General features: G+C 41.1%; 2 protein-coding genes across 4 annotated transcripts in view; one reads left to right on the plus strand and one right to left on the minus strand.

Moving 5' to 3' along the window:
* The window catches only part of dnajc2 (DnaJ (Hsp40) homolog, subfamily C, member 2), a 42187-nt gene extending 35485 nt beyond the window's left edge, over positions 1 to 6702 (plus strand). For all 3 annotated transcript variants that reach the window (XM_078553236.1, XM_078553235.1, XM_078553237.1), the window contains 5 exons: positions 1594 to 1775; positions 2532 to 2632; positions 4130 to 4240; positions 6148 to 6302; positions 6561 to 6702. In XM_078553236.1, coding sequence (XP_078409362.1) covers positions 1594 to 1775; positions 2532 to 2632; positions 4130 to 4240; positions 6148 to 6302; positions 6561 to 6632 — 621 coding nt within the window. In that variant the 3' untranslated portion in view covers positions 6633 to 6702. The remainder of the gene's footprint in view (positions 1 to 1593; positions 1776 to 2531; positions 2633 to 4129; positions 4241 to 6147; positions 6303 to 6560) is intronic.
* On the minus strand, positions 6699 to 24543 carry pmpcb (peptidase, mitochondrial processing subunit beta). The gene is made up of 13 exons (XM_078553238.1): positions 24395 to 24543; positions 19146 to 19289; positions 14887 to 14973; positions 13959 to 14088; positions 13399 to 13597; positions 13246 to 13325; positions 11113 to 11228; positions 9457 to 9600; positions 8603 to 8763; positions 7277 to 7362; positions 7107 to 7195; positions 6888 to 6963; positions 6699 to 6809 (listed from the first exon to the last, which is right to left on the minus strand). Exons 1-13 carry the CDS (start codon positions 24494 to 24496, stop codon positions 6745 to 6747), a joined length of 1479 nt encoding a protein of 492 aa, XP_078409364.1. The 5' UTR covers positions 24497 to 24543; the 3' UTR covers positions 6699 to 6744.
* Positions 24544 to 24550: the final 7 nt, after the last annotated feature.

Genomic DNA, 24550 nt, shown 5'->3' on the forward strand with positions numbered 1-24550 from the left:
TTTTTCCCGTTGGTCTGTGCATGTGTCTTAGGAGTTTTTTTTTATTTACATACCTTAATTAGCTGAGCTTCAGTTTGCTTTGTGTTTGATCATGCAAAAATAATTCATGTATGCCACCTACTTGCCACCAAAAGCACCGGGCAATAAAATCATTTGGTGGTTGGGAACAGGCTACTTTCTTTTACACACAGAGATAAAAACAAAAAACTACTGCGGATGCTGGAAATCCAAAACAAAAACAGAATTACCTGGAAAAACTCAGCAGGTCTGGCAGCATCGGTTCTGTTGAAGGGTGGTGAGGACTCGAAACGTCGACTCTTTTCTTCTCTGCCGATGCTGCCAGACCTGCTGAGTTTTTCCAGGTAATTCTGTTTTTGTTTTACTTTCTTTTACAAGTACTTGTAGTGCCTTTTGTGTTGCCACTCCATGGTGTCTCTTTTCTAAATGGCAATAATGGCAAGAAGAATGGAGGGTTGATCAGTAAGTTCGTGGATGACACAAAATTGGTGGGGTGGTAAATAGTGAGGAGGATAGCCTTAGATTACAGGAGGATATAGTTGGGCTGGTCAGTGGCAAATGGAATTTAATCCAGATAAGTGTGAGGTGATGCACTTGGGCAGGACAAACAAGGCACAGGAATACACGATGAATGGTAGGACCCTGGGAAGTACCAAGGATCAGAGGGACTTTGGTGTGCATGTCCACCGGTCCTTTAAGGTAGCGGGACAGGTAGATAAGGTGGTTAAGTAGGCGTATGGGGATACTTGCCTTTATTAGCCAAGGCATAGAATATAAGAGCAGGAAGGTTATGCTGGAACTGTATAAAACGCTGGTTAGGCCACAGCTAGAGTACTGTGTGCAGTTCTGGAATCTGCATTATAGGAAGGATGTGATTGCAGTAGAGAGAGTACAGAGGAGATTTATCAGGATGTTGCCTGGGCTGGGGAGTTTTAGTTATGAGGAGAGATTGGATAGACTGGGGTTATTTTCCTTGGTGCAGAGGAGATTGAAGGGGAACATGATTGAGGTGCATAAAATTATGAGGGGCATAGATAGGGTAGACAGGAAGGAACTTTTCCCCTTGGTGGAGGGATCAATAGCCAGGGGGCATAGATTTAAGGTAAGGGTCAGGAGGTTTAGAGGGGATGAGGGGAAGAATTTTTTCACCCAGAGGGCGGTGGGAATCTGGAACTCACTGCCTGAAAGGGAGGTAGAGGCAGAAACCTTCATAACATTTAAGAAGTATTTGGATGTACACTTGCGATGCCATGGCATACAAGACAATGGGCCTAGTCCTGGAAAATAGGATTAGAATAGTTAGGTACTTGTTTGACTGGCGCAGATTCGATGGGCCTTTTTCTGTGCTGTCGATCTCTATGACTCTAATTATGAACAAAACATGCTTGCCTTCTATTCCCTCTTCTGTACTTGATCTGTTTCAATAGCTAATTCCAACAAATGCTGAATGATAGCATCTCTAGCAGATCCAGATGAGGGAAAGTTGATATCGAACAATTGTACTGAAAAATTGGAATTTGAGGAAATCCTAATTGAATGAGCAATATTCTTTTTTAATTTTAACTTATTCTAAAGATCCAAGAGGTAAATGCACAGTTGGCAAGAGAGAAAGAGGAAGCTGAGGCACGAATGCGCCAGGCTGCGAAAAGTTCTGATCACGCCACAGGATGTGGTGGAGTAAGCAAAACCTGGCCAGAAGACGACTTGCAGCTGTTGATAAAAGGTGTAAATATCTTTCCTGCTGGAACTAATGCAAGGTAATACATGGCAAAAAATGTTGAATAAGTAACTTAATTATAGTAAGAATGTGTCATGCTTGCTGCAGCTCTTTGCAACTGTGAAAATCCAGCATAAGTATTTGGAGAAATGAAAATGCTTTTGGAAGCATTGTTTTCTAAATGTAAAATTAGAAGCAAGAGTCCTTAGCTCCGTACCTTTGTTTCACCGGGGGGAGGGTGTGGTGGGTAACGCAATGAAGGTGAACAAAAGCGTAAGCAGGTCAATGTTAACTTAAATATTTCCAAAAAATATAGGACTTCCCTAGGTTGATTCATTGACCCTCTTGATTTTCCACCTCTACTGCACATCTTGGTAGACCCTAATCCTTCCTTAATTGAGGGAAATATTTGTCTTCTGACTTTTCCTCCACCTATATTTTTCTGTATCTTTCATCCTCTGAAGGTTGAATTATTGTTCCGTGGGTGCTTCATTTCCCCAGAAACCTGTTCATGTGAGGGGGTGTGGGAGATGCCATCACAGCCAATCACTGTACAGTACTCATCTCATATGCCATAGTTCGACTGCAAATTTGTCAACATTTGAAAGTGAAAGATTAATGATTAACATTTTGCTTGGGTCACTACATCAGAAATGTTGTGTTTGGATAGCTGGATGCTCAAATACCTGTACCAGGATCCCCCTTTCTCTTCCAATCATCATTTAAAAAAAAATATATCCAATTTGTTAAAGCGAGTAATTAATCCCAGTGATCATATAGAACTGTTCTTTTTCAGATGGGAAGTAATTGCTAATTTTATTAATTCACACTCAACAAGTGGAATCAAAAGGACAGCCAAGGATGTAATCAACAAAGCCAAGAATTTACAAAAACTTGGTAAGTACGGGATCTCCTTTCATTCAATCTTCAGCATAACCTGATCCACCATTTGACAAAAGCATTGTAAGTGACGATAGAAAAACTGAAAAGCTTTAATCATTATTTATACGGTAAACATAAGTTGTTTCAGGGAGAATTATCAAGCAAATGCTATGGCCAAAAGAAAACATTTCATGATGTTGTTGAATTTTAATCGTTGAATCTTTTGGATATTTAGTGTTGTACTGATCAGTTGTAGAGCTGGGTAGTCATACAATAGAAAGCTGCATTGCTTTGCAGGTTCATTCCTGAGCTTTCTGATGTTTATCTGTACATATACTTGGAAGCACTATTCATTCCTTTCAATGCAGAGAAACTCATGAAGGAAAATCACAAAAGCATTTACATAGAAACATAGAAAATAGGAGCAGGAGTAGGCCATTCGAGCCTGCTCTGCCATTCATTATGATCATGGCTGATCATCCAACTCAATAGCCTGCTCCCGCTTTCTCCCCATACCCTTTCATTCCTTTTGCCCCAAGAGCTATATCTAACTCCTTCTTGAAAGCATACAATGTTTTGGTCTCAACTACTTTCTGTGGTAACGAATTCCACAGGCTCACCACTCTCTGGGTGAAGAAATTTCTCCTCATCTCAGTCCTAAATGGTCTACCCCATATCCTCAGACTGTGACCCCTGGTTCTGGACTCCCCCACCATCGGGAACATCCTTCCTGCATCTACCCTGTCTAGTCCTGTTAGAATTTTATAGGTTTCTATGAGATCCCCCTCATTCTTCTGAACTCCAGCGAATATAATTCTAATCAACTCAATCTCTCCTCACATTACAGGAAGGACGTAATAGCTCTGGAGAGAGTGCAGAGGAGGTTTACAAGAATGTTGCCAGGGTTAGAAAGGTGTAGCTATGAGGAGAGATTGAATAGGTTGGGGTTATTTTCCTTAGAACAAAGAAGGCTGAGAGATGACTTGATTGAGGTGTACAAAATTATGAGGGGAATAAGTAGAGTGGACAGGATAAACTTGTTTCCCTTGATGGAGAATTCTGGAACCAGGGGACATAGATTCAAGATAAGTGGCAGAAGGTGTAGGGGGTCATGAGGAAGAACTTTTTACGCAGAGGGTAGTGGGTGTCTGGAATTCACTGCCCAAGTTGGTGGTAGAGGCAGAAACTTTAAACTCTTTTAAAAAGTACCTGGATCTGCACCTAAAGTGCTGTAAGCTGCAGGGCTATGGGCCAGGTGCAGGAAGGTGGGATTAGAAGGGCCCCCTGGGTGTCCTTGGGCTGGCATGGACAAGATGGGCCGAATGGCCTCCTCTGAGCTGTAACTTTTCTATGGTTCTATGTCAGTCCCACCATCCCAGGAATCAGTCGGGTAAACCTTCAATAGTTAAACTTAATAAGAGTTCAGCTGTCAATACAGTTTTCTCCTTTGGACCATGTTCTATCCACCAACAAAAGTGGGTAGCTTTTTAATCATTTCTATTTGTCTTTCAGATCCTCTGCAAAAAGATGAAATTAATAAGAAAGCATTTGAAAAATTCAATAAAGAGCACAGTACAGCAGTTGCAGCACTGGATAAGGCAACTCCTTCAGAGAGGTTTGAGGGTAAGAAATGGTGAACAGTATGTAATGAGAATATATTTGTTACCTCTTAAAAAATAACATCAATTCACACTGAAATTTGAAAGTCTGCTCATTTACAAACATTTAAAGCTGATGTATATATGTTGGGACTTAAGCAAGCAGAAAGCATCATAGTTTATATTTTATAATTTTTGAAGACAGGAAAGCAAAACAGGTGTTTTGTCCCACTCACATTTAATGTCTACACCCAGTGTACTCTTCACTGTTGTGAGAGTATGCACACTGAATTTCAGGCAACCAAGGGCAATTAGATCACAGACAACTAGTACCCGAAAAGTTGTGTTTTAATAGTAATGTTTCAATTTTTTAAATTAAAAAAACACTAAGGTATAAGAGAAAAAGCTTCTCTGGCCAAAATGTTATACTGCAACAGCAGTATAGGAGTAAAACAGGAGTAAAAACAAAAGAAAAAATATCCTTCATAATGGCTGAACACCTAACTTTTTGGGACAACTAAGTTTGGAATGATTCCTGGCTAGTGGACCACTTTAGTTCCCCAAAGGAGAGAAAAAAAAATTCAACTTTAGAAGAGGCAGTGAAACTCCAATACCTTTCAAAATAGTGAGGGTTAATCAGTGTATGTCCTTAGTTATTATATTATTCAGCATATATTATTCACCTCTATACTCCTGAGGAGGAAGGTGGGTGGGGGAGAGAATCCTGCTTCTGATTACCACCTCTGGAAAGTGCATGGGTGGTGGTAGTAGAATAAAGTCTGTTTGATTGCTACTCTCCATTGCAGTATGATGGTGATGTTTGAGGCTTTGGCTCATAAAAATAACCACTTAAGCAGGAAATTGGCATTAAAATGAATTGGTAACATTCGTTATGATGTGGCATGTGATATTTGCCTGGCTGACCAAATCAAGGGAAACTTGGCTATGCTATCACAATAGTTTTGCATTTATTATGAGGAGATTTGTGCATTGAATTGAGAAGTAATGAGTTGACTAATGAGATTTTAAAAATTAAATTAAAACATTAGCAAAAGAAAAAAAAGCATATACAAGATTACTTATTATAACAAATCCCAAAATTCCTAATTAACCTGACTCCCAACTACATACACCCTTTAAGGCAACAGTCCAACATAGATTTTAAATGTAGAGAGGCAGTCCAGCAAGGCATTCACTTGACAGTGGAATGCTAAAGGCTTTTTAACACAACTTTGCAGTAACCAAAGTGGCTAGATGCTGTTTCCCCAGTGTACCTTTTAGATCCTACGCGGCCACCCCAATACAACCTTCCATCCTTCTTTAAATATATTTCTTTTCCTTTTGGGAAAAATAAATAAATAAAAATAAATAAATAAATAAATAATTAAAATAAAATAAATAAATAACCTTGCCCTACTTCTCCTGTCAGATGTAGAACTTTGGTTTTCAAAGAATGATGATAAACACCTCTCCACTTATATTAAAATGCAAATTTCATGCACACCCTAGCTCACTCATGCATTTCATACCCTTTTTACACCTAACTCTTTAATTTCAACCTTGCAGTCTATCCAACTCTAATTCAATTAAATCAAATCAGCCACACAGAACCATAAGCCTACTTTACAATACCGCACAATAATACTATGAAAAATTGTAGTTTTGTGACATTTAGGAGAGAAAACGGTAGAAAATTGGACTAATAAAACTTAGCAAGTCGTCATACTTAATGCTTTATTCAAGTAATAGCTACCCTGAATTCAATGCCTTTTATAATTCTGATCTTGATGTGAACAAATAAAGGCTTTGTAGAATTTTTCAAAGGTAAGAAGCGACTGACAGCAAGTTTGTAAATGCTTCTCTGATGCTTGCTTTTGACTAGAAGAATTAAAACCCTACATTACTGGTTGATTATTTTGTTTTGTGCCATAGCACCTGGTGGTGACATTAACCCATGGACAGCAGAAGAACAGAAACTTCTGGAACAAGCACTAAAGACCTATCCAGTGAACACCCCTGAACGATGGGAAAAGATAGCAGCAACTGTTCCAGGAAGAACAAAGAAAGATTGCATGAAGAGATACAAGGTGAGCAAAAGTCTGAACCAGTTCTAGTTCCTTTATAAATGACCCAAAGCAGTTTGTAACCTCATAAGTATAATAAAATTTAGACTTGCAAGTTCCTAACTTTTAACTTTTTTTTAAATGTATACAAACATTTTATTTAATCTGAGTTTGAGAGTATAACTTTGATTCAGGGATGTTACCTATACTAATGTTTAGACATCTGCTATGCCGGATTTCAAAGTTGGCCTTTATGTTGAAACTTTTGCTCCTACTTCACAGGAACTTGTTGAAATGGTCAAAGCAAAGAAAGCTGCACAAGACCAAGTTAATACTGCTAGATCGAAGAAATGAGATGTTACCACTCCCTTTTATCATTGTGCATGTGATTATTTGATAATAAAACAACAAAACCAAATATAAATGTCTCACTTTATTTTTTACAAACATTTATAGCTGCTGCTAATTACACTGTCAACCAGTACATTGCATTGCAAATTCTGTTATAATCTGGGAGCTGTTCAATAGGACCTGGAACAAAAAATAAATAGCATTACAAAACATTGAAACAATCTGCAGGAAAATTACATGATGATGATGTCCACTTACCAACAGCAGCAATTGCAGGGTGCTTATTGTAGATATACTTGGTGCACACATCCCTTACTGTTTTGGCATCAACAGCCTGGTTCAAAAATGCAAAGTATTATTTAGTTTAAAGCAACTGCACAAAGGTACACTTTGTGTAAACTCCCTTAAACACAACTGCCCTCTTAATTGTCCCAACAGCACATGCAACTTTAGTATGCAGGCATTATGTACACTTACCTCAATCCTAGCTTCAAGCTCTGGGATTGGAATCCTTCGATTGTAACACAACATTTGTCTCCCAATATCTTCACAGATCGGTGTTGATCCTGCAAATTTTGAAATTCTAAATGAATATTTTAGACAAACGTTGGTAAGAAACTCTACAAATAGATAAACCTCGTCTTTACCATCAAGCTGCAGCAACATGTTTGTTCTTAAGAGGTTTTTGGCTCTAGCAACTTCACTGTCAGTAACACTGGTGCACAATCTCATCCTGAAATAGAAAAACATCTGAATTAGTGGCATATACAGCTCAGTTGACCCCCATCATTGGTTTCAATGTGTATAAAAATATCCAAAGGAGATATTAGAGTCAGAGGTCTACAGCACAGAAAAAGGCCCTTCGGCTCATTGAGTCTGTGCCGGTTAAACAAGTATCTAACTATTCTAATCCCATTTTCCAGCACTAGGCCCATAGCCTTGTATACCATGGCATCGCAAATGCACACCCAAATACTTCTTAAATGTTATGAGGGTTTCTGCCTCTACCATCCTTTCAGGCTGTGAGTTTCAGATTCCCACCACGCTCTGGGTAAAAAAATTCTTCCTCACATCCCCTCAACCTCCTGACCCTTACCTTAAATCTATGCCCCCTGGTTATTGATCCCTCCAACAAGGGGAAAAGTTCCTTCCTATTTCCTCTGCTCCAGGGAAAATAACCCCAGTCTATCCAATCTCTCCTCAAACTCTCCAGCCCAGGCAACATCCTGGTAAATCTCCTCTGCACTCTCTCAACTGCAATCACATCCTTTCTATAATGCGGATTCCAGAACTGCACGCAATAATCTAGCTGTGGCCTAACCAGCATTTCATACAGTTCCAGCATAAGTTGTTAGGTGTGATCAAAGTGTTTTTGAGATGTTGTAGCCGTAGTAACTTGTAGCAGCCAGTTTTTGCATGTGTGTTACACTATAAGGATCAAAATAGTTCCTAACAGGTGTTTCCTGAGGCTGAATAGTGCAACAGAGTCATAACACTATCACTAAAGCTGCTTTCTCCACCCTTTCAGATGGCACATTCCAAATCCTAACCACTCACTGGGTAAAAATGTTTTTCATCGTTTCCAATGTCTGAAGGGTCAAGAACCAGAGGCAGCGTCTCTAATCTATTTGAAGCTTCATTTTTTAAAAAACACATCAAATCCCCTCTTAGTTTTTGCTATTCAGAAGAGAATAATCCTTTCTGTGTCTTCTTCAAAGCCTTGATCTAGTTTTGTATAAATAGTATATGGAAGGATGTTGAATTTTAAAGCATTGATGGTATTTTGTTCGACAGAAATCTGCACACTATCCCCCGCCTCTAAAGTATTTTGTACTTAAGGCAGCTTTAGTTCCACAAAATAAACAAACTGCAATTTTCTATGAAAACAGTAGTTTGATATCACCAAGATCACATGAAGATAGTCATGACAGTTAAAAAGTAAGACTTGTGATGCATTATGGACACTCACTCACCACTCTCTTTGAACAAAATGCAGCATGTTGTCAATTGTGTTAGACTCACAGACCATGTAAAGCCCCCAAAGGCCAGTATCTGTATAGCAGGTGTTGAATGATTGGAAACTGTGGCAGAGGTTACCCTGGCAAGCCATCTGTGCCAACTTACTGGACAAGTTCTGTTTAAAAAAAAAGTGAATTGTTTATTCAGACAGCCAACTTAATTTAAACTCGAACATATAAAGCAATGGAATAGAACAGTTAGCTTATTTTACCATTTTGCGGTTTGGTAAGAGGTAAGGTATTCAAAACTCCTTAAATACTAGCTGTACGGCCCAGAGTAGTGTGACCCAATGCTGTGTTTCTTGGTTGCCTCAATACATGCAACAGCCCAAAACAAGGGTGATAAACAACTGAAATGGTTAGAAAAATCGGCTAACTAGTTTGCAAACTGGTTTTGTATTAGAAATCAGAGAATGACAACAAATGGAAAAAGATTGTTTTGAGGGTGCCAGTGATTGGTGGGATTCTACCAGAGTCTATTTTGTGCTACCTGCATAGTTAACACTTTCAGGAAGGAAGCTAATTAAATTTGAGAGAAATTCTTGGTGCAGCCTGCCAAAGTGATGAGAAGTTTATTTCCCAATTTCAGGTGGTGCTGGAATTTGTCACAAAGTGGAATTTTCAGTTTAGCTTCTTCACCACCCAAAGTACATAGTATTTTATTGGCAAATCATCTACACTTTGCCACAACTTTCCTGAAAGCAACAACCTCAAACTAAATGTTCACAGGTTTAAAAGGAGGGTACAAATTATTGATATTTTTTGTTTAATAGAGCCTATTTTCTGTTGGGATTTTCCTGCTTACTTACCGCACCACCACCAAAAGAACGGTCCCAGTTACCAATCAGGGTGTTTGCCACCATCAGAGGAATGGTGTCTGCATGTGACCAGCCAGCAGCTTCAACAGCAATTGCAATATGAGCTAATGGCATCTTGTCATCTCTTACACGAATCTATTAAACAAAGAATTAGCACTTCAATGCAAGTCTGCTGCAATTATCAAAATACAAGCAGAAATGTTGAGAAAACTTTAACAATAAGCCCAAAGATACAACAATTGGACTGTAACTTCCAACTACCGTCGGAAAGAGATGGGCCGCAGGAATTATAAATAAATACATACTTAGCTGCCCTTAAATTACACCAACGTTTCCAATCGCTGAAGCTGCTTGGGGTCTGCATCAAAAGACTCCTCGCAGGCTCCTGTGAAATGCAGTTCTAATGGATTCAAGGAGGCCACGCAGCCTTTTATGAGACTAGCTGCCATAAAACAGGTACGTTTAAAGGGCCAGTGAAATTGACAGGGGAGAAGATAAATGGATAGGATTTGGGAGGTGGGAGATCAGAGGGCAGGGGGGGAAACCTTGTGGGCAGGGATGTGGGGAGAGTTGGTCTGGATGTTTAGAATAGCTGTTCAGAAGTTAGAAGAGGTTTTAATTTTTCTAACTTTTTCCTGAGTAACTATTGGTGTAACCCTGGCGGAACCATCTGAAGTTTGTGATTTAAATCGCATTTTCAGATGGTTCCCAGAGCAGGGCAATTGTCCAGAGGAAGTTTGCACCTCTGGGCAATTGCCATGCAAACTCTTCCCTGGGAACTTCCGAGAGGGATTCCCCAGCGCTTATTTGGGGTACCCCACCAAATGCAACGCTGGGGAGTTCTGACGTTATGGCCCATCTGAATTAAAGTCTAACGATGTGTTGGAGTTGAGAAAATAAATTGTGCATTTTAACACTATACAATATTACATACATGATTTTATGTACATTTTTTGTGTAAGTAAATTCCGGTAACTGAAGTAATTTGAAATACACAACTATCATCAAGGAATATGGAGTTCCCAGAGCCAGTCACTCAAACCTACTCAGTTCGATTGGAAGAGTTACTACTTCCCAACCAAAATTCTTAGAGCAACATAATATGAGATTTATATAATTCTACAAGCTTAATACATAGAACATCTAAATAGTTATCAAATAATTGTTACACAATCAGGTGTAGACTTTCTTGGCCCCTTTTCTCCCTCCTACTGGCTGGCATTTGGGGTGCAAGCTTATACAAAGTTATACAATCAAGTAAAACTTTGTCCTCCTTAATGATTAATAAAAGGAACTCATTCACTTCTTTCCCAATTTGACCAGAATAATAAGTACATTTGTTTTGCTACACAAGGATGAAGAAATGGCACACAAGCAACTGGAAAGATGAAAAGACAGGTAGACAACTGCTAGCCAGGTGATCCACCATCATACTCTCAGTCCTCACAAGGATGCTGCAGATCTCTGAAAGATCACAAGGAATTGTGCAAAATTACACTCAAAGTTAAGAAACAAAGATTGATCTCATAGCAGCCACTTGTCACAACCGAACTATATAGAAGGAATTGGAACCAAGTCACCGACTGACATGCTCAGTCTTGCAATAGCATGCAAACTTTGTGAAATATTAGGTCTTTATGCACATACCTCACTTCCTGTGAATTTACAGGGAGGCAGATCTGGTGTGGTATTACCGTCATAAGTCGTTAATAGATTACCAAAATGATGCTTTGCCAAATCAACCAATTCTTCATGTCCCACTCCTGCAAGAAGGATTTCAAACTTTAAAGAATTGAAGAAAATGTGCAACTATGCTGGCAGACATATAGAAAAATATTCAATCAATCCAATTAATTTCTGGACATACAATACTTACAATGTAAAGCTGATTGCTTCTGGCCTAATGATCAATCTAAGCAAAATATGTACAACTTAAATACCCGCATGTCAAGACATGTATTTCTTCTCTCCCTCCCAAAGGTGTTGACTTCTTGTTTGGGTGGGCTTGTGTGTGTACAGATCACCTTTCAGTACTTTATTCAACTGGCCATTATTCATATGTCTGCTGTGACAGTGCCACAGGCTAATGAACTGCAGGGAGCAGTACTGTAAAGCCCAATCCTATCTTCAACTGACATTCACAAATGTGCTTTTCTAGCAGGGTCCAACAGTAATGTTTGGAATGGGAACAAAAGCTGATGTTTCCGCTCCTTAAACCTGGAATATTAACTGTTAGCAGCCCTACAGAATGCAAACCAAGGATTGAATCTGGGATATTCCTCATCTGTGTGACAGATTTATGCACAGAATAAACTCAGCTACTTGGAGTACATCATTGGGGTCAAGTATAAGAATAAAGCAGTTACAGTGCATAATATACACAAATGCAATTTTGAGTGTACAGTTCAGTCACAAGCAATGAAGGAAAATTCGCACTTAGTTAAATCTTCAACAAAAGTAAATCAAACAACATAATTCTATTAAATATCAAAACATTTTCTACAAATATTGATCAAAAATTAAACTGCATATTAAGCTTCATATTAATGTCCTTAGTTTAGGCTCAAGAGTGGCATTTCCCAACAAATTCTTGTTATGACCACAGCTGATGTTAATTGCTGTGCAATCGAAATCATTCTGAATCAATGTATTCTGAAAATGAGAAGGGGATGTACTGATCTCAGCAGTAAGAGGTCCAGTAACACTTCTGGGATTTTAAAAATTAAAAATAAAAGTTTTATTAACAAGAATATAAGAAAACATAGCCACACAAGATTACAGATACACAGTTAAACTTAGTGTTACAAAACATTCCCCCAAAAAGACTCTCTACTTGGTCAGACCCGCAAGTAAACACCTTCCAGGCAATACTCCCTTATAGATGTTTAACTATAAAAAATCCAGTCATGTTATCCAAGGTAAACTGCTGTAGCTTCAATAAAGGTACACCACATGACCTGGAACACACTTCCACTCTGCTATGAAAATCCAAACTTCAGAATAAAACTGTTTTTTGCAGCCAAAGACCTTTCTAGCTTAACTTGGTTGGTTGATTCAAACTGCATCCTCTCTCAGCCACAGCTCCAGTTGCTACAACTCACAGCTCAAGCAGCCCAAACAGCCCAACAGCTACCCTAAGGTCTCCACAGGAATCCTTAAATACCATTTTCCCCTTTCATCTCAGGTTCTATTGTTTTCACACCTCTTTGAAACTCAAATCCTTCCAAATACAACATCTTTCATGTTTCTATCTTCTCTTTACTTTCAGGTCAATAAAATATAATACCCCGCCTTCTATTTACCTATGGAACTCCCGCAAGATGCAAACATGTTTCTTGGCACCTTTGACTATCCTTTGATATTCAAAAAAACTCTCACCTTATCTAAAAAATGCAAATGTTAGATCTAACCTATTCATTGGTACCTCAAACCTAACACTATCCTTTTCATGTTTTAAACCGCCCCCCCCGCCCCCAGACAACCTGTCTCCTATTAAACTCTGCCCAGCTTAATCATACATACACACACACACACACACACAGCCTTTTCCACAGAATAACAATATTCCCTAAAAATATTTTTTAAAGTCCATTTCTTACACTCTTCTTTACATCCAATAGCATATCCTCGCTAAATAAAATGTTTATATCAATAACAAAAGAAATGAAAATGATCAATTACACCAAAACCATACTCTCTGTTGCCTGAATGCACTGTGATACATTGACCACTGAATGAAGGCCATTCCTTATTAGAAGAATCGACTGAAAATGTTCAAACCTCCAGCAGCAGCCAATACCATCCTTGGTCCCTTGTAGTGTGTTGTGATATATTCCACTAGGTCATTCCGAGTTATAGATCTGTTAAAATAATTATTCCAGTGAGTTTAAAAATTAGGACAAAAATTCAAAATGACTATTAACAAGGACATACTTAATGTTTTCCGTAGGGCCCAGGATGGTACGGCCTAAAGCCGTAGCCTGATAGGCTGTTGCATGCAGATAGTCAAAGACTACTTCCTGAAGATTAGTTTCAACTTCTTGCATTTCCCTTAGAATAACTCCTCGCTCACGTTCAATTTCAGCTGCTCCCAAAGTACTGTTCTGGATAATGTCTGCGAGGATTTCAACAGCTATGAGCAAAGTAGCAAAAAAATGCAGGTTTGTTTTAATCTGATGTTTTTATGACCAAGCTCTCATCACTGAATTCTGTAACATTATGATGCAACATATCATTTGTAAGCAGACAAATGTTTAAAGTTTCTGGAAAACACAATGCTGATTATATTCACAATGAATTCAGATTAAAGAGCACATTACCGTGTGTGTGCGTGCTGGGGTGGGGGTGGTGTGGAAATGCATCTCTTCCAGTTATTAGAGACAAGCCGTCACAAAAAAAATAATTTACAGAACTATAGCTCTCTTTAAAATAAGAGAACCTTTATGTTCTATGGCAGTCAGGTTCAAAAGCTAATTAGAGATTAATTGAATCACCTCTGGGCAGATCTTTAGAAAATGCTTTTGCATAATACACTGTTTGTTCTCTAGATGTGTATGCGTTTAAATGGGCTCCCATGTTCTCGATTTCAAGTTCCAAGTCTAACTGAGAGCGTTTCTTTGTGCCCTGTGCGGAAGGAGGAAGAATAGGTTTACTGGCAATGTATTGAATTGCGATGAAAGAATAGGTACGTGCTTTTTTCTGGAAATTATACTATGTCTGATTTTCCTGAACTGAGCTTCCAGCTCAACACCTAGTCCACCCCCCAAAGCTGACAATCCACCAAGATAGTGTCCTTCTCCAGCCCACAACCCATCTCTGCTGAAGACCACAACCATCTCTTTTATCATTTGCAAGCTCAATTTCTCCAATGCTCTCCCCATCAGTCTCCCAAGTTCTGCTCCGCATACACTCCAACTATCCTATACTGAGTCTCACTACCCATTATCCATGAACTTGGTGAATACTACAGGCCCCCTGTCCTCAGCACAGATGTTTACACACCCTCACTCCACTCTGCCTCTGCAACCTTCCCTGGGTCCTAAATTCTTGTTTGCAATCTCAGTTCTTCCAACTCTAGTTACTGTATGTCCCTTCTTCCTACCCCCATCCTCACTCATGAAAATATTGATGATGTCTTATTCCTACAATGACTTTCTTCCCAAATCACTCCAGTTTGGTACAACATCAAAAACCTCCTTAAAGCCTATCCTTTCAGCTGACTCCACCTAATTCTATTCTGTACTCCAGCTCAGGATTGATTGTCACTTAATAAAGCTGCTTTGACATTTTACTACATAAAAAGGTGCTACGTAAATGAAAGTTTCTACTTTTAATGGGTACTTTTATGTTTTATTTATGTATTACGTAAAAATACTTTTATGGATACAGGCTGAAAACACTGGTGGGTCGGTGTTGTCTTACTTTGAAAGCCATGTGCTCCAAGAAATGAGCTGTTCCATTGTTCCTCTCATTCTCATAGCGGCTCCCTGCATCAATCCACAGTCCAACCTACAGAAAACAACAAGCTCTACTCAGGAGGAAGCATATAAATTTGAATCAAAGCCAAACAATTTCCTCACAGCAATACCTAAAGATAATCCAGGCTCCCCTAAAAAATAATTACATAGTCTTTGTTTCTATTCCTGTAACCCAGTCCAGATACATTTGCATTACATCTATGATGTCAACATGGCAGGTGCAACATGCAAGCTGATGTCAGGACCTGATTTTTGGCAAGAAGTTAATGGGAAATTGCAATGGGGAGGGTTGTTCTCAAATTTTAGAAGATATTGTTTTCTTATTGATTCATCTCACAAAAATGAGAATTTAGGAAAAAAATTCCCAAAACAGTTACCTAACAGGTCAGTTAGCTACACATAGGAAAAATGACAATTGCTGGAGATCATAATATGAGGAAATGAAGTAATGTAATATATCATTATTACAGTAGCTAATGTAGAGGAGCAATGAGCATCCAGGGAAATAAAACCAAAGGCAGGGATGCAACAAAATTCCTCATTCCATCAGAAGAGAGACTCAAGGAGATACATACAGCATTAAAAGGCAGAAAGAGTGTAAAAATCAAAATTGGCAGAGCTAATCATAGATAAAACAGGGCTATGTTAATCACAAACCTGAAATGCCAGGTTCAATACATAATCACTGAACAACTTCAAAACAGTTGTTGTGGATGCTTGGAGATAGCAAGAAGCTAACAATGGCAGGTGTGATCAATAAGAATTTGGAAGCTCAGTTAGATCTAGAACATCGAAAGGGATGCAGCGCACCCCTCTCTCCTCTGGGCCCTTTGAATCTCAATCACAGAATAAGGAGTAGTCAGCATGAGCCAGGACAAAGACCTCCAGGCAACCAGAGGTTGAAGCAACATGACACACAAACAGACAAGTAAAAAGTGGCAATATTTTTTATATTTTCTTTCCCTTAACATTTTAAAAAATATTTTACTTATTGTATTGATTATTTTAACTTTCCAAAGACACTTGGTATTGACAGTGATATGCTCACAATTAAATTTATTTTAGTGATGATAATGGTTTTTCCATTGTTGTCAATGGTGACAGCTTTACAATTTATCTTCATTTGATACAGTTGTCGATTTTCATATGATTAGAAGGTTTGATTTTTGTGAGGAGTCTTTTCCCATACACAGAACATTAGATGTCAGGTTGATTTAAGGGCTGATCTTTTCCGATTTCCTTTCAGGCTCTCTTCAAGCTGGATATAACTTGGCCATGGGTACCCGCATGGGCCCCAGTTATGCCTGTCTCTCTTGTTCCAGTCCTACTCAGGCCCCCTCCCACAACTCTTTCTCCGGTACATCGATAACTGCTTCGGTGCCGCTTCATGCTCTCGTCTGGACCTGGAAAAATGTATTAACTTTGCTTCCAATTTCCACCCCTCCATCATTTTCACATGGTCCATCACTGACACTTCCCTTCCCTTCCTTGAATTCTCTGACTCAATTTCTGGTGATAGACTATCCACCAACATTCATTACAAGCCCACCAACTCCCGCAGCTACCTCGGCTACAGCTCCTCACACCCTGCTTCCTGGAAGGACTCCATCCCATTCTCTCAGTTCCTTCGCATCTGTTCCGATGATGCCACTTTCCAAAACAGTTCTTCTGACATGTCTTCCTTCTTCCTTAACCGAGGTTTTCCACCCACGGTGGTTGACAGGGCCCTCAGCCGTATCCGGCCCATCTCCCCCACATCCGCCCTCACACCTTCCTCTTCCCCCCAGAACCATGCATTCCATAGGGACCGTTCCCTCCGGGACACCCTGGTCCACTCCTCCATCACCCCCTACACCTCAACTTCCCATGGCACCTTCCCATGCAACCGCAGAAGGTGCAACACCTGCCCCTTTAATTCCTCCCTCCTCACTGTCCAAGGACCCAAACACTCCTTTCAAGTGAAGCAGCACTTCACTTGCACTTCCCTCAATTTAGTCTACTGCATTCGCTGGTCCCAATGCGGTCTCCTCTACATTGGAGTGACCAAACGCAGACTGGGTGACTGCTTTGCGGAACACCTTCGGTCTGTCCGTGAGCATGACCCAGACCTTCCTGTCGCTTGCCATTTCAACACTCCACCCTGCTCTCATGTTCACATGTCCATCCTTGGCCTGCTGCAATGTTCCAGTGATGCTCAATGCATACTAAAACTGCACCTCATCTTCTGGTTAGGCACATTACAGCCTTCCAGACTCAACATTGAGTTCAACAACTTCAGATCATGAACTCTCTCCTCCATCCTCACCAACTTTTTTCTAATAATTATTATATTTTTTTATAGATATATATTTTTTCCGCACCTATTTCTATTATTATTTTTATAATTTATTTCCACCCATTGTTTTATCTCCACCATTTAGCGTAATCCGATCCCTTCCCCCCACCCCACTCTCACTAGGGCCATCTGTCACTTGCTCGTCCTGCTTTCTACCCTTAATGTCCCTATTAGCACATCCTTTAGCTAATATCACCACCGTCAGCACCCCTTTGTCCTTTTTTCTATGACATCTTTGGCAATCTCTCCTTTGCCTCCACCTATCACTGGCCCTCTATCCAACTCCACCTGTCCCACCCCACCTTAAACAGCTTATATTTCACCACATTTCTATTTCTCTTTAGTTCTGATGAAGAGTCATACAGACTCGAAATGTTAACTCTGTCTTCCTCTCCACAGATGCTGTCAGACCTGCTGAGTTTTTCCAGTAATTTTTGTTTTTGCTTCCAGCTTTGCCCTGCTATCATGAATCTTTTTTTTTTGCCAATTTTATGATGTAAGCATCTTGTATCAGTTAACATGCTACAGGTGCAGCCTGGTTTGTTAAGGGAGGAGGAGGAGGAAACCTGTCCTCTGTATCAATCTCATTGCTATGGTTGGAAAGTGTAACATGGTTTCATGAGTAGGATGAAGAGTTTGGACTAAGATAACAAACATTTACACAGTGCCTTCAAGGCAAGAAATGGCCAAGAGGCTTCACAAGTAGATGCAAGTGAGACAGATGCCGAGTCAGAAAGGCACAGATTAGAACAAATGATCAAAAGAGGTTTTGAGGTTGCAGAGGTAGCGTGGCTTAAGGACGGAGTTCCAAAGCAGTGAACTAGGTGGCTGAAAGTTTTGTTCCTAGTGGTGGGATGAAGTGGGAAATGCACAGAAGACTGCAGTCAAAGGAGCAGAGCACTGAGGACAGGATACAGAATCAAAGGAGACAGCAGAGAAGGGTGCAGCACGGCACAGACAGCAGAGAAGGGTGCGACACATTAGGCATTAATGCCTTCGGGGACTTGGGACCTAGGAACAAGATAGACCATTTAACTCCTTGACCCTGTTCTTTGCCATTCAATGAGATCTCAGCTGCTCTGCAACCAAACTTCATTATATCTGCCTATGCCTCATATCCCTTAACACCTTTGGTGAACAAAAATCTATCTCAATTTTAAAATTAACAAATTACCTAACATCAATTGCAGTTTGTGTTGGAGGGGTCCAAACTTTTCAGCTTTGGTTGATGAAATGTTCTTAATTTCACTCCTGAAATGTTCCTAATTTCACACCCTCTAGACAACTGACTCGGAGCCAATATAGGTCAATGAGGATACAGCTGATTGCCAAATTGAATTTGCTGTGGGATAGAAGTTTTGGCAGTGTTTTAGAGAAGCTCAAATTTATAGAGGATGGGAATCCAGCAATGACAGTCTGATGGTCACTGAGTTTGTAGGTGATACAGGAATGAATAAGAGTTTCAGTACGGCAAAGGTTGAGAGATGGAGTCAGGCAATATAGAACAGAAATCCGGGTCAGAAGATAGTACTTTATAAACTGAAACTTTTAAACGTAATTATTTTATATTTACTCAATGTGCTCAATGTGGTGTGTTTATAGCAAAATTATGCTGGGTTATTTGCCTTTTGGAGCTTGATCATTCATATATGGCATTACCCTATACATAGCTGATTCATGGGTTCCAAGGTATACCAATCAAATAGTCACTGAGAAAAAATTTGTACATCCTTCATATAAATAATGCAATAAAGCAAAAACAGGTATACACCATGTGGCAATTAAATTCCTGGTTACTATAAAGCTCACATAAGAAAAAGGATTGAGCAAGCAACAAATACCAGTACACCAAACAGCTCAGTACTCACTGTACATGTTGGAAGACTGGAGTCTTCAGACGTCACTCGTAGTCCATTTTCCAAAACAGTTACTTTTGTTTCTGGAATATTCAGAACAATATGTGCAGCTGTTGCTTGAGTGGCCTGGAATCGGTTCCAGCTGTGTAGGATAGGCTAAAATAATAAGGCAAAATAACGGCAGAAAAATACAATTACAAAAAAGATTTGTAATTGACAATTTTCCTAATTACTAATATACATGCTGTCTATAAAGTCAATTCTTTAAGTCTTCCTTGAATTTAAAATTTCTGTTAGGGTGATGCAATCCATGTATAAATCTAACTGAACCTCATATTTGCAGTTATGTTTAGTTAAAAAATATCAAAAGCCAATCAGCGCTCTTAAACTTTTTACTGCCAAGGAAGATTAGCTCCTTTTTATTCAGCCATCCATTCTATTGCTGCGACCTATGAGCAATATTTAATTCCATTGGTATTCACACTTCTGTTCTTCCTCATTAACTTGTCAAAATAACAGAACATGTATTTGTTCACACGATTTTTGAGTTTTCATTTTAATAAGCCTTACATATTGGGAAGGGTTTTCGATATCTCCCTTTACCCAAAACACAAAGAGTTAGATTCAGATGCACCATATTACAGTTTTATATGTAATGCTAACTCACTGGACTACTACTTAACGCAGTTCAAAGAAAGAGACTAATGACCAAACAGCAGCAAAACCACAGTTCAACAATGTGAACCGTAACTTAATTTGTATTTGCCAGAAACAAATACTGAGGTAGTCACAGATGAAGAACTTGCAATTCTAGAATGCCTTTCACCATCTCAGAACAACTCAAAGTACAAATTATGCACTTTTTGAAGTGTAATAACTTATAATATAGAGAACCCAATTTCCAAACAACATGGTGTACAAACAGCAATGAATTAAATGATTAGACAATTGGCCAGGACACCTCTGCTGCTCATCTTCAAAAAAATGCCATTGGGTATTTCACATTCATCCGATGAAGACGGTTAGCATTTCATCCAAAAGACAAGAACCTCTGACAGTACAGCACTCCCTCACTACAGTCCTGGTGTGTCGGCGTAGATCAAGTCACTGGAATGGAGCTCAAACCTACAATCTTCTGACTTATCAAAAGCATGACAATGGCTGTCTCACCCTTACATCTTTATACCCTTTATAATTTATAGATATAATTCATAAAATAACACATTCAAAACAAAATTGGTGTTAATCTATCACTATTCAGAAGTAGAACTTCAATTTACAGTTACAATTGTGTCATTATTACTTCACCGTGAAACTGCAACAAGACCGTACTGTGATAGCGACCCGAAACATGATTCTGTGACACTAACAACCAAACATTCCCATTCCCCTCATTAAAACTATTAACAAACCACATCCTGGCCTTGGCTCGGTCACATTAATCACACACAGCTTCCATTCCCCGGCAAAAATAAAAATACCTGGAAAAACTCAGCAGGTCTGACAGCATCTGCGGAGAGGAACACAGTTAACGTTTCGAGTCCGTATGACTCTTCAACAGAACTAAGGAAAAATAGAAAAGAGGTGAAATATAAGCTGGTTTAGGGGGGGGAGGGTGCCAAGTAGAGCTGGATAGAGGGCCAGTGCTAGGTGGAGATAGCCAAAAGATGTCATAGGCAAAAGGACAAACTCTACTTGTCCCACCGCGCCCGCAGCCCGCCCCCCGCGCCCCCCCCCCCCACTTAAACCAGCTTACATTTCACCTCTTTTCTATTTTTCCTTAGTTCTGTTGAAGAGTCATACGAACTCGAAACGTTAACTGTGTTCCTCTCCGCAGATGCTGTCAGACCTGCTGAGTTTTTCCAGGTATTTTTATTTCAGTTTTGGATTTCCAGCATCCGCAGTTTTTTGCTTTTATCTTAGTGTTTAATTGACTGCCACTTCTCTTCAAGGAATGCCTACCTTGAAGAAGTATTGCTCTTCTCTACAACAGGATTTCTGTTCCTCCCTTTTGCCTTGTTCACCTTCATTGCTTTCCATTTCTCTCCTAGTGTTTGACAAGGTGTTTACTAAAACTCGCTTTCACAGCCATATTTCCTTCCTCAGTGACTGTCTCCGTCTCCGACTTACCCCACGTGGATTTCAACTGAAGTTCCATCCCTCATGTTTCGCACCCACCCAGGATTACAAGTCTCCGGGACATACAACGCTCCTCGGACTGCTGTTCTCGTCGCATCCTGAGATTCATATTCAGTGCCATGCGCCGCCATATGAACACACTTGACCTCTCCCTCCAACAGCACCGACGCACCCTATTTCTAAGCTGCCCGTGCCCTCAGTTTCATTTTATTCTTCGTCTCATCCAATGCCTCAACAAGAAACTTTGTCTCTTTCTTTCAGGTGCAAAGGAACGCAAGCTCCAACAACTCATCGACACCATCGCCCATCCAGGACCCTCCACCCCTGCCCGTCCCTCTGTCCCCATCCCGTCTTCCAATCCCAGCCCCGGCCGTGTATTCACCATACCCCCTGACCTTCCCCTCTCTGATGCTGAACATTCAGTGCTCAGCAAAGGACTCAGTTTCACACCCTTGCGCCCTCATCTCAATGAATTTCAGGCTCGACACGATGCTGAATTCTTCTTCTGCCGCCTTCATCTCCATGCTCACTTCTTTGGGTAGGAGTCCTCTCCCCGTTCAACAGATCCTTTTACCCGCCTCCAATATTCTCCCTCCACCTGGACCCCTCCCTCTGCTCCTCTCACCCACTCTAATCTGTCTCTCTCTGAACTTGCTGCACTCCATTCTCTCAGGTTCAACCCTGACATTGTCATCAAACCTGCTGACAAGGGTGGTGCTGTTGTTGTCTGGCGCACTGACCTCTATCTTGCAGAGGCTGAGCGTCAACTTGCAGACACTTCCTCCTACCTCTCCCTGGACCATGACCCCGCCACTGAACATCAAGCCATTGTTTCCAGGACTGTTACTGACCTCATCTCCTCTGGAGATCTTCCTTCCACAGCTTCCAACCTGATAGTCTCCCAACCTCGGACGGCCCGCTTCTACCTCCTACCCAAAATCCACAAACAGGACTGTCCCGGCAGACCAATCGTGTCAGCCTGTTCCTGCCCCACGGAACTCATTTCTTGCTATCTTGATTCCATTATCTCTCCCCTTGTCCAGTCCCTTCCCACCTACATCTGTGATTCCTCTGACACCCTACATCATATCAACAATTTCCAGTTCCCTGGCCCCAACCGCCTCCTCTTCACTATGGACGTCCAATCCCTCTACACCTCCATCCCCCAATGGGATCGTCTGAGGGCTCTCCGCTTCTTCCTCGAACAGAGGCCCGAACAATCCCCATCCACCACTACTCTCCTCTGTCTGGCTGAACTTGTTCTCTCACTGAACAATTTCTCCTTAAACTCCTCTCACTTCCTCCAAATAAAAGGTGTGGCTATGGGTACCCGCATGGGCCCCAGTTATGCCTGTCTCTTTATGGGGTATGTGGAACATTCCTTGTTCCAGTCCTACTCCGGCCCCCTCCCACAGTTCTTTCTCCAGTACATCGATGATTGCTTCGGTGCTGCTTCATGCTCTCGTCTGGACCTGGAAAAATTGATTAATTTTGCTTCCAATTTCCACCCCTCCATCATTTTCAAATGGTTCATCTCTGACACTTCCCTTCCTTGACCTCTCTGTACCAATTTCTGGTGATAGACTGTCCACCAATATTCGTTACAAGCCTACCAACTCCCACAGCTACCTCGACTACAGCTCCTCACACTCCGCTTCCTGTAAGGACTCCATCCCATTCTCTCAGTTTCTTCGCCTCCGTCGCATCTGTTCTGATGATGCCACTTTCAAAAACAGCTCCTCTGACATGTCTTCCTTCACCGAGGTTTTCCACCCACGGTGGCTGACAGGGCCCTCAACTGTGTCCGGCCCATCTCCCGCACATCCGTCCTTACACCTTCCTCTCCCTCCCAGAACCATGATAGGAACCCCTTGTCCTCACTTATCACCCCACCAGCCTCCGCATTCAAAGGATCATCCTCCGCCATTTCCGCCAACTCCAGCATGATGCCACCACCAAACACGTCTTCCCTTTACCCCCCCGGCAGCATTCCGCAGGGATTGTTCCCTCCGGGACACCCTAGTCCACTCCTCCATCACACCCTACACCTCAACCCCCTCCCACGGCATCTTCCCATGCAACCGCAGAAAGTGCAACACCCGCCCCTTTACTTCCCCTCTCCTCACCGTCCAAGGGCCCAAACACTCCTTTCAAGTGAAGCAGCATTTACTTGCACTTCCCTCAATTTAGTCTACTGCATTCGCTGCTCCCAATGCGGTTTCCTCTATGTTGGAGAGACCAAACGCAGACTGGGTGACCACTTTGCGGAACACCTTCGGTCTGTCTGCAAGCATGACCCAGACCTCCCTGTCGTTTGCCATTTCAATACTCCACCCTGCTATCATGCCCACATGTCCGTCCTTGGCCTGCTGCAATGTTCCAGTGAAGCTCAACGCAAAATGGGGGAACAGCACCTCATCTTCCGACTAGGCACTTTACAGTATGAATATCCAGACTGAATATTGAGTTCAACAATTTCAGATCATGAACTCTCTCCTCCATCCCCACCCCCTTTCTGATCCCCCTATTTTCCAATAATTTATATAGATTTTTCTTTTCCCACATATTTCCATTATTTTTAAATGTATTTCCATCCATTGTTTTATCTCTACCTTTTAGCCTATTTCAATCCCTTCCCCCCTCCCCACCCCCACTAGGGCTATCTGTACCTTGCTCGTCCTGCTTTCTACCCTTAATGTCACCTATTAGCACATTCCTTAGATAATATCACCACCGTCAACACCTCTTTGTCCTTTTATCTATGACATTTTTTGGTTATCTCCACCCATCACTGGCCCTCTATCCAGCTCTACCTGTCCCACCCACCCTTAAACCAGCTTATATTTCACCTCTTTTCTGTTTTTCCTTAGTTCTGTTGAAGAGTCATACGGACTCGAAATGTTAACTGTGTTCCTCTCCGCAGATGCTGTCAGACCTGCTGAGTTTTTCCAGGTATTTTTATTTTTGTTTTGGATTTCCAGCATCCGCAGTTTTTTGCTTTTATCTCCATTCCCCGGCTCCGGATTAAAGACATCGGCGAACCCCAAATCGCCGGTTAATAAAAACAGGTTCCCATCTCCAACAACTGATCTACAGGCTGTGCTGCTTCGCCCCGAACCTACCTGCCGCTTGCAACTGGCCAAAACCCTCCCGAGAAATCTCTGTCCAGCAACACGACTCAAACGCTGCAAACACGCCGCCATCTTACGGCCACCACTGAGCATGCGCGGATAGTGAGGGCGTGCGTCTTACGTCACAGCAGGTTGCCACACACAGGC

Source organism: Cetorhinus maximus, chromosome 12, assembly GCF_964194155.1.
Source record: "Cetorhinus maximus chromosome 12, sCetMax3.hap1.1, whole genome shotgun sequence".
Classification (NCBI taxonomy): Eukaryota; Metazoa; Chordata; class Chondrichthyes; order Lamniformes; family Cetorhinidae; genus Cetorhinus; species Cetorhinus maximus.

What these genes read in the sequence shown, in the direction of transcription:
- pmpcb (XM_078553238.1), bottom strand. Translation starts at nt 24,496, where the DNA reads ATGCTCAGTGGTGGCCGTAAGATGGCGGCGTGTTTGCAGCGTTTGAGT. An exon ending in TGGCCAGTTGCAAGCGGCAG is followed by an intron (nt 19,290 to 24,394) that starts GTAGGTTCGGGG and finishes TTATTATTTTAG; the next exon opens with CCTATCCTACACAGCTGGAA. An exon ending in GGCCCTACGGAAAACATTAA is followed by an intron (nt 13,326 to 13,398) that starts GTATGTCCTTGT and finishes TTATTTTAACAG; the next exon opens with ATCTATAACTCGGAATGACC.